This window comes from Sorex fumeus, unplaced genomic scaffold (genome assembly GCF_029834395.1).
Source record: "Sorex fumeus unplaced genomic scaffold, SorFum_2.1 ptg000063l, whole genome shotgun sequence".
In the NCBI taxonomy this organism is placed as follows: domain Eukaryota; kingdom Metazoa; phylum Chordata; class Mammalia; order Eulipotyphla; family Soricidae; genus Sorex; species Sorex fumeus.
Window position 1 is genome coordinate 58044854 of NW_026606120.1, and position 10350 is coordinate 58055203.

General features: G+C 58.1%; 1 protein-coding gene across 1 annotated transcript; it reads left to right on the top strand.

Moving 5' to 3' along the window:
- The first annotated feature begins 418 nt into the window (after nt 1-418).
- Nucleotides 419-9992, top strand: CA4 (carbonic anhydrase 4). The gene is made up of 8 exons (XM_056127660.1): nt 419-667; nt 5346-5396; nt 7262-7417; nt 8047-8192; nt 8293-8394; nt 8578-8641; nt 8990-9156; nt 9699-9992. Exons 1-8 carry the CDS (start codon nt 607-609, stop codon nt 9888-9890), a joined length of 939 nt encoding a protein of 312 aa, XP_055983635.1. The 5' UTR covers nt 419-606; the 3' UTR covers nt 9891-9992.
- Nucleotides 9993-10350: the final 358 nt, after the last annotated feature.

A 10350-nucleotide genomic window follows, 5' to 3' on the forward strand; every position in this document is an offset into this window, starting at 1 on the left:
CTCACCTCGAGCCTCTCTGCGTTCCCGCCTACCCTGCGTCCTCGATAACCCCGCGCCTTCTGCCCTCACGCACAAACACGCAGATCAGGGCACCTTTTCCACTCGGGGCATGGAAGAGGGTCTACGCGGCGGTAGGGGCGGACCCCCGCGCGCGCGCGCCTTGCCCAGCGCCCGCATCTCTCCTCCCGTGCCACGCGGAGACCCTCGAGGGCCGCTCCCGGGGGGCACTGACATCCGCGCGAGGATCATCCCAGCCCGTCATCCCGGCGGCAGCCGGACCCTGGACCCGCACCGGAGCCCAGGTGTGGGCTGGGAGTGGGGATCGGGTTAGGACGCGGCGGGCGAGCTCCCGCGCACAGGGCAAAAGGTGGCCCGGCAGGGGGTGGGGAGCGCGAGGGGTTTGTGAGGTTTTCCAGGCAGGGACGGCAGGAGGGGAGGGGTGGGGAGGCTCCGCCAGGGGGAGGAGCCGCTCCCCGAGTCCCCATGCCGGGGCTCCCTCGCATCGCGGCTCCGCTATAAAACCCCGGCGGGCATGCTCGCAGCACCTCCCCGCGGCCTCCTGGGCGAGCGACCCCCGGCTCGGTGGCGTCTCGGCTCCCGCGCACCATGCAACTGCTCCTGGCGCTCCTGGCTCTGGCCGCCGCCGGGCACTGGGCCAGCTCCGCAGGTGAAACTCGGGATTCGATCCGGAGGGCCTGGGATAGCGGGGGGTGCGGGCGGCGCCCCCTCCCCGGCTTCGTATCCGTGCCCGCCGCGGGCGTGTGCGCCGGGTGCGGGCGGACGGGGCGTGCGCGGGCCCGTGCGGGTGCGGGTGCGGGGAGGAGGGCGCGGACTGGGGTGCTGCGGCGGCCTTTGCGGGGCTGGGCGCGGGATGCTTCTCCCAGCCGCCTTCCTGGCGGGGCGCGCGGTCTCGGTGGGGCGCAGTCCGTCCCGTCGGGACGCAGGGCTAGTAGTGCTGGGGGTGCTCAACCCGGGCCCCGAGTGTGGGCAGCCGGCGGGGTGTCCCGGAGCCGTGGGTCGCCGCATTTCTCACCCTGGGCTTCTGGTCTCCGGGAAGCGGCTACCGGCTCTCCTTCCCCGCTCCCCTCTCCAGTCCCCAGCGCTGGATTGGAAGCCTGGCGGGGGGCACCGGAGACCCGAGGCCCCTGCAGAGCCGGTCTTTCCGGCCGGGGTGATTTTCGTTTAAAGATTAATGGTGAAGCCGAGCTCTTAATTATTCCCCTAGGTGGGAGGTAGCCGGATCGGCGTGTTAATATTTGATAAGGAGACGAAGGTCCTTGTAGCGGCCAGGCACGGGAATCCAGGACGGACCCCGGGGCACCCTCTGTTTTGCTGGAAACCCTTTAGGAGAGGGCTCCCATTCGGGGATGATTCTTGGGGTCCACAGAGCCCAGAACTTCCTAAACTTATTTCACCTATTTCCCCCTTTTCAGAAAAAAAAATCTCTGAGCGCACCCCTGAAAAATCTACATTTTTTAGCAAGAAAACGAAAAACACCCCCAAATACACTGATGGCTAATGCCCCCCTTCATCAGTCCAACAACCCCCATGCCTCCTCCCACCCCGCTGAGAAACACTGACAGCCAAACCTCCTTTCTTATGTTGGATGCTTCTTCCCTGGGACCGGGAGTGAGGGGGTGGTCCCCTAGGCATAGAGAAGGAGAGGAGAGGGGATAGGGTTGTCCTTTGCCTGGGAAACTGGCGAGCCTGTTGGGGAAGGAGCAACAAGGGGCATCTCAGAGCCAGACCCCCGCCTGGCTCTGCCTGGGACAGGAGGGAAGAGAAAAGGCAGTTTTATTTGTAGGATGGGATGAATGAATTCTACTCCAGCAGATGGGTTTAGTAGAAAAAGCAGCTGCGGTTAATTCGGTGACTTTGCAGCATGTGGTCGTGGGCAGGCCCCAGAAGTGGGTCACCTCCGTTTTTCCACTTACAGAACAGGGATGGTCATCCTGATTTTCAGAGGTTGTTTCAAAGTTTGGAAGACTGTCATGAGTTTAAGTGGCTAATCCTTCGGTGGGGGAGGGGAGACATGAGGGTCTCCCACTTCCACCTCCATGGGAGCACTGTCCCCTGACCCTCACACGCTGCTCCTCTTCACTGTCTGCATGGAGCCGTCTTCCTGTGCCCTTTTATCCCCAAGGGCAGCTGAAGCCAGAGAAGCAGGAGAAGCATGGAAGTTTCCGGAGCATCTGGTGCCTTTGGGGAGAGAAGAGGAAGGGAGAGGGTTAGCAGGTGCCCACAGAGCCCCAGGGTTCTGCCCCGGGAAGCTGCAACTTTGCCCAGGACAGTCCTGGCTTCTGCTGAGCTGGGTTCCAGGATTTCTGCCCCCCTCCCTCCCCCCTGCAATGAGCATGGGTGGGCCGAGCAAGGTCCAGGAAAGAGAACATCTCTGCCTCCTCCAAAGGCGATGGGGGTGGGGGTGGTGGAGAGCAGGGGTGGGGGACACCTAGCGGCTGTCTCTTCTCTTGCCGGGATGCTGGTCAGGGCAGGTGGCTGGGGTGGGGAGCCAACCATACAGCCAAGACATTCAGGGATGACCTCTGCTTCCGGACAGAGGGGTGGGAGTGGTGGGCCAGGGATCCAGGAAAGGGACCGATGTGTCACCGAGACACTTCTTGCCTCGAAAGCCAGCCCCCTCTTGTCACCCAGGCCTGACCTCTGGCCTCGTCCTCATCAACATGATGTTTTCTTGGCTGCTGTCTGGCAAGGAGGGTAGTTACATGAACATTCAGCAAAGCAGGTCAAAAGTCTCTGTGATTAAGACAGTGGATCAGAGGTCACCCTCACAGACCCAGGAGCTGTTGCCAGAGGCAGGAAAGAGCAAATTCCTAAGAAAAGCTCAGACTGGACCAGATGGGCCCAGAGGAGGCTGCCAGGGGTCCCGCCCTGTGGAGCTGGCTGCAGCATTACCAAGTAGAATTTTCCCTGGGGGTCAACTCCCGAGGCGGGCCCTTTGCCGTGGGGACCCCAGAGCTGTGAAGATGGGGGACTTTACCCTAAGGAGTTTCATCTGTGATCTCCATCAGCCTTGGAAATTGCTGGGGCAGCTCCTGCCTGAGGAGGAGCACTGGGCTCGGGAAAGTTATGAAGGTTCCAGAAGATTCTAGTGATTCTGCAGAGGCGGAGCCAGGCCTGGAGGGCTGGGGCAGGGACAGGAGGGCTGGGGCAAGTGGTCACTGTCCCTTGAGTTGAGCCTCCCAGTCCTCCGGCTCCCCAGGGCACAATGGATGTGGAGCAGAAGAACTGGCCTGGGTAAGTGCAGGGGCTGTCTCCTACCAGGAAAGTATCAGGGGAGGTCAACGTTTATGGGGGACCCCCACAGGGATACTGCTGTGCTCTGGAACCCTGAAGGGTTCTGGATTAATCCAGCTACCTCCTGCATGCTCAGCACGGCTGTAGCCATTTGAACTACCTCCGGGTGAAACTTTTACTGGGGGCACGGGTCTCGGGGTACACCAGTGGTGCTTGGGACCTTACTTGGCTCTATAGTCAGGGCTCCCTCCAGGCAGTGCAGTGGATCATTGGTCCCCAGTAGAACACTCTAAACACCCCAGAAGGTCTTGAAGATCAATGGACTCTCACTCTCTTGTTTACCCCCTGCCCCTGCCTCCCCGACAAGACACTAAAAGACACCCCCCCTCCCCCCCGCCCCCCAGGTGCATTGCAGGCACGCTAGAGGGAGGCGAGCAAGTGAGCGAGCAGCCTCAGGCTGAGGAGAAAGCTGGGCTTTTCTTAGGAATTTGCTCACCCCTGAATTCTTTCCAGCCCTCTCCTCTCCCTCCTTCCCCCATCTGCCCACTGACAGATAGTCCGAAGGAGGAGGGCCAGGACTGGGTTGACTCTTTGCCAGCTTCCAAGCGGCCAGAAACACGCTCTTTCTGTTTTGTTGGCTTACTTTATATATTGATGATGATGATGATGATGATGATAATTGTGGTGCCAGGATGTAATTTGGACCCTCACATGTGCAAGGCCTGGACACCCTCCCCCCCACTATCTCTTATTCAGATTTCTCCACAGCCTAATCTGTAGGTACCATCTTAGGAATGCCAAAAACTGAGACTTGGGTATGATAACTGTGACACCTCCATCAACCAATAAAAGGAATATAAAACAAGAAATCTGGTGCAGCGCAATCAAGTGACTTGTCCCTAAGTCCGCAGCTTCCAGTGAACATCAACCAGTGCTTTGTCCACAGTTGGCAAAGCCGTTTGTTCTACTTTTTCACTGAGCTGGGAGCAGCAGCCCCCGCCCCCAGCACCGCCAGGTGTGACCCCAAACAAAAAGAAACAAATCAATAGACTTCTATAGTTTTTGTCATAGGGGTCGTAGGGGTCGGGGCTGGAGCAGTTGCCTTGCCGGTGTGAGGCCCTGGGTACAACTCCTGACCCCGCAAAAATAAAGAAACAGATTTTGGATTTTGGAAATGGAGTTTAGCTTTAGGTTTACAGAGAAATTAAGCAGAAAGCATGAGAGCCCCCGCTGCGTTGCCCTTCCCTCCCCCCCCCCCCCCCCCCCCCCCCCCCCCCCCCCCCCCCCCCCCCCCCCACCCCCCCCCCGCAGTTTCCCCAATTCTTAGCTGCTTGCCTTCATGTGGGACTTTGTGGTGCAGATTTTTTCCCCCTGGAGATACTGGTTCTACGGTCCTGAGGTGCATTCTGGATTAGCACCCGAGTCTGTCTGCCCCCCTGGGTGGGGGCCGGGCCCCTGGGTGGGGGCGTGGGGAAGCGGCCTGGCTGCCTTCCTCCCTGCCACTGTGAATCTAGCCAAGACCAAGTCTTAATAACACAAGACTTCGTGTTTTGTGTTCCGGGGCGGGGCTACCCTAATCTCCCCATCTTCCTGGATCAACCCCTGGAAGGCAGCCAGCCTCAGCCTGGCCCTGTGGTCAGAGGAGGGCAGGCTGGACCCTAATCCTCTCCTCCACCCCTCCTGCCAGGTCCTCCTTTGAGGCTTCGGGGGGCTGTTCAGGTGGGGAGGGGACTCTGCTGAGTATTGGCTGGAGAACCAGCTGGTCCGCAGCTGGGGGGTGCAGATGGCCTTCGAGGGTCTCTCAGGGGCTCACGGGCAGTGGCTGCTGTACCTGAGGATAGTGACTGGGCAGGATGGCTAAGCTCTTTGGGCGCGGGTCAGGGACAGCTGGTAGCACCTTCTCCCAAGTGTTCACTTCCATCTGTCTCCTTGCCCTTGATTCTGGGTCCCAGATCCCAGAAACACCTTTGGAGTGTGACACCAGGGCTGATTGCTGCTGCTGCCCCAGCCCAGTTGCTCCGGCACCATCTGCACCTTCGGCTCAGTGTGTGCGCAGACACTGACACTCACTTCCTTTCTCTCTACCCCAGATCTACACTGGTGCTACGATATTCAAAAGATACATGACAGCAGCTGCTTGGGTGAGTGCCACGGGGCTGTGGAAAGCCTGTGGGGGGCGACTGGCAGGGTTGGAATGGAGACTCATGAGGGGAATGGTCTCCCCCACCCCGGCAGAAATGCACTCTCCCTAGTGCTAACCAACACACACACACACACACACACACACACACACACACACACACACACACACTCCCGGTGTCCAGGGGACAGTGACATATAGCATCGGTGTCACTCCCAGAGTCCATCCTCTGAAATAAGTCAGTAGCTACATGGAGGGAGGACATTGCCCTTCCCTGGAACAGTGGAGTGACCTGTTCTTTCTCTCCTTTGTCCATGTGCTGCCTGTGGTCCCTGCTGCTACTTTCTCCCTCCCCCAAAGTTTCAGTGACTTCACAGTGACACCCGGGTCCTAGGCACTGCCTCCAGACCTGAAAAAAGTCTCTCCAAAAAATATGCCCCTTTGTAGTCACTTGCTAGGTTCAACTTGGGGAGTCTGCGGGGTCTAAGGCACGAGACCCAGGCCCTGTCAGGGCTGAGATCAGAACTGGGTCTCTGTCCCCGAGAGACCATTCCCCACATCCGAGCTCATAGCTACAAGGCTACCCTGATTCCAGCTAACCCACACCACAGCAAGACCCACACGCAGGACTCACTGACTTCATGCAGAGTGAGAATGAGTGTGTGTGAGAGGCCGAGTGAGTGTGAGGAGGTGAGCATGATTATGTGAAGTGAGTGTGTAAACGTGGGTGAGTGAATGTGAGGGCATGAGTGAGGGTGAGGGTGTGAGGGGATGTGTGTGAGTGTGAGGTAGGTACGAGTGAAGGTGAGTATGTATTTGAGTGTCTGAGTGAGGAGATGAGTGAGAATATGTCAGTGAGGATGAGTAAGGGTGTGAGGGAGAGATTGAGTGAAGGTGAGTGAGGGTTTGAGTGTGAGAGGGGATGAGAGTGTGAGGGTGAGGATGTGAGTGTGAGTGAGGATAAGGGAGGTGAGTATGTGAAGGTGCATGAGGATGCGAGTGTGAGTGCAGGTGTGGGTGAATGAGTGTATGTGTGTGTGTGTGTGTGTGAGGGTGGGGTGAATGGGGGTAAGGGAGGTCAAGTATGTGAGGGTAAGTGAGGATGGGAGTGCAGGTGAGGGGGAGGGGGAGGGGAGTATGAGTGAGGATGGGAGTGTGAGTGCCAGTGAGGGGGAGTGAGGGTGTTCGAGTGCAAGTGAGTGGGGGTGAGGGGCGTGAATGTGTGTGAGTGTGTGAGGGGGAGTAAGGATGTGAGTGCAGGTGAGTGTGTGAATGTGTGAGGGTAAGTGAGAATGTGAGTGTGAGTGTGGATGTGAGAGTGCAGGTGAGTATGTGAGGGAGTAAGGACTCAGCACAGGTGAGGGTGAGTGTGAGGATGTGAGTGCAGGTGAGTGTGTGAGGGAGTAAGGACTGAGTGCAGGTGAGTGTGTGTGTGAGGAGGATGTGAGAGTGCAGGCGAGTATGTGAGTGTGGGGGGGGAGTAAGGACTGAGAGCAGGTGAGTGTGAGTAAGGATGCGTGAGTGCAGGTGAGTGTGAGTGAGAGGGAGTGTGTGAGGGGGAGTGAGGATGTAAGTGTGATTGAGACTGTGAGTGCAGGTGAGTGTGAATGTGAGTGAGGATGTGTGGGTACAGGTGAGTGTGTGAGGGGGAGTAAGGACTGACTGAGTGCAGGTGAGTGTGAGTGAGAATGTAAGCGTGCAGATGAGTGTCTGTCTGAGGATTCGCTCGGGGATTTGAAACCCAGCTGGACTTAGCTGCCCCAAAGGCCCCCTGTGAGGGCTTCGGGCTCAGGTCTGACTGGGCCCGAAGTGGGAGCCTGAAGTGGGAGCCCCCCTTCTCTGACCTTTGCTAACCTCCTGACACAGCGCCTGAACAATGGGAGTGGAATTGCCAAAAGAAACGCCAGTCTCCCATTGACATCAAAACCTCCGAGGCAAAGGTGAACAGTGACCTGAGTCCCTTCTCCTTCTCTGGTTATGACAAGAAAGGGAAGTGGAGCGTCACCAACAACGGGCATACAGGTGGGTCTCAGGCGGGCTTCCGGGGGTCCCCTGAGTTCCCTGAGGTCTGGAGATTGCAGGCCCACATGCCCCTACTGAAGAAAGGCTGCAGAGCTCTCAGGAAAGTGGTGGTGGTGGTTGTGGGGACACACGGATGCTTTGAGAAAGGAGGGATGACTTTATAAATGCACTTTTTTTGGGGGGGTCATACCTGGGGGTGATCAGGGGCTGCCACTGCTGTCTTGGAGTGCCACGGGGGGGGGGGGGTAGAAGCCAAGCCTCCTGACAGAACCCACACTCGGCTCGTGCCCTCACTAGTGTCTTTCTAATGCTTCCTGGGGTGGAGGGGAGGGCACATTCTGGGAGAAGGAACACCATGTGCGGGGCGGGGAGGCGTGAACTGGGGTGCTGGGGAACGGCATGTGTCTCCGTGTGTGCAGAGCAGAGAGCAAGGGGGGGTGGGGGGCACCGGAGCAGGTCAGTCCCTGAGGATGCCATGGCCAGGTGAGTTGTGGTGGAGCGGGCAGGCCTGTGCCCGCCAGAGGCCAGCAGAAGGTTAGCCCTCCCACCTTCCATCTCCTCGGGGCACTGTGGGAAGGGCAGGGAGGCTGGCCGGCAGGTGTGAGCCCTCTGCCCCCACTGTGTTGCAGTGATGGTACAGCTGGACGGGCAGGCCTGGATTGAGGACGGAGGACTGGACTCCAAGTACCAGGCCACGCAGCTGCACCTGCACTGGTCGCAGGAGCCGGGCAAAGGCTCTGAGCACAGCCTGGACGGGACATTCAAGGCCATGGAGGTGCAGGCCCCTCCCAGGGGGGATGTGGGGTCTGGGTTGGGCTTGGGGGCACCTCCCCAAGGCAGCCCTCACCTCTCTCCTCCCCCTCCCCCGATCCCAGATGCACATAGTCCACCAGAAAAAGCGGGGGACCTCCAGGAGCCGGAGAGCCCTGCAGGACACCCAGGAGGACAACATCGCTGTGCTGGCCTTCCTGGTGGAGGTGATTCCGGGAACCAGGGGGCCAGAGACACGAGGCTCCAGCATGGTGGGGGAGACCCTCCTGCTTCTCAGTGCCTTATAAAACCCTGGGGGGGGGACCCTGGAGTTTCTCCACCCAGGAAGCTCCCCTACTTTAACACAGATCAGGAGGGGGACCACACTCTACCTGTGACTTCTGTTCCAGGCTGGACCCCAGAATGATAACTTCCAGCCTCTTGTGAATGCCTTGTCTGCTATCTCCAAACCCAGTAAGTCAGGGACGCAAGGAACAGGCTGGGTGGGAGGCAGGGGTATCTCACCAGGACACTCTCTTTTTGTTTTTGTTTTGTTTTGTTTTGGCTTTTTGGGTCATACCAGGCGATGCCGAGGGCTTACTCCTGGCTCTGCACTCGGGAATTACTGCTGGTGGTGCTCGGGGGGACCATATGGGATGCTGGGAATCGAACCTGGGTCAGCCGCGTGCAAGGCAAACATCCTACTTGCTGTACTATCGCTCCAGCCCCAGCCCCAGCAGAGCAGAGAAAGGGGGAGTCTCAGAGTGGGGTGTCAGAGGCAGGCAGCCCCACCCCACTATAGGTCATGCCTTCTGCCCTCAGAAAGCAACACCACCATGGCAGAAGAGGTCAGCCTGTTTGACCTGCTGCCCGAGAAGGAGAAGCTAAAGAACTATTTCCGTTACCTGGGCTCCCTCACCACCCCGAGCTGCGACGAGACGGTGGTCTGGACTGTTTTCCAGGAGCCCATTCGACTTCACAGCCAGCAGGTACACAGGCCTGGCTCAGGGAACAGCCTCTGGCCACTGGACTTCCCAGAAGCCCTCGCTCTGCGTCCCACCCCCAGAGGTGCCTGGGCTGGGCGGGTGCCCCCGGGAGCTGAGGCATGTTAGTTGAGTCCACAGACTCTCCCTGGGCTGGGGGAGAAAGACTGAAAGGGTCGTGCAGTCAGAGAAAGTCTGAAGCCACACCAGGCAGAAGTAGGTGAGTGAAGGAGATGAGAGAGAGGGCAGGGGGCAGACTGTGGGCCTGGGGCCATCCAGGAGTGGCTGAATGAGCTTCAGACAGTTCATTCATCAGTGGCCTGTAACACAGCACAAGGCGTGGGAATCTACAGCCAGACACAGGCCCTTTTGGGGCTCTTTCCAGAACAGCCCTGCCTGTCGACATCATTACTGGGCCATAGTCTCCTTCGCAGGCCTCTTCCCAGGCCTACTGAGTCAGGAACGGAGGGTGAGGTCTGGCCACAGGGTCACAGAGGGGGAGTGGCATCCCCTGCCGCCCCTCTCCAGTGAAGTTTGTGCTTTTGCAGATCTTTGCCTTCTCCGAGAAGCTGTTCTATGATGATCAAAAAAAAGTGAATATGACCAACAACTTCCGGCCCTTGCAGCTGCTGGAAGGGCGTGTAGTTTACAAGTCCAGGGCACCGGAGCAGCTGCTGCCCTTGGCCCTGACCACCCTGCTGGCGCCCGCGCTTACCTACCTGACCGTTGGCTCCCTCTGAGCAGGGGGCCCTTCCAGATGTTTGGCCTTGGCTTGGGCCTTATACCTTAAATTTCCCAGGTTGGACTCAGTGGGTGATGAAAACATCGATATATATATATATATATATATATATATATCTGTGTGTATGTATATATATATATATATATACACATATATATACATATACACACACACACACAGTTTTGGGAGGATTTGTTTTTGGGTCATACCCAGCAATGCTCAGTGGTTACTCCTGGCTCTGTGCTCAAGAATTACTCTTGATGATGCTTAGGGGACCATATGGGGTGCCAGGGATGCAACCCGGGTCGGCCGCGTGCAAGGCAAGTGCCCTCCCCACTGTCTCTCCATATGCCCACATGGATATATTTTTAGAGAAATGTTTTCAGCTGATTTTAGTTCCCACAATGATGCCAGGCCTGTTTTTCTCCAGCCACCCCTGTTCTTCAGGCTTGGAGAGT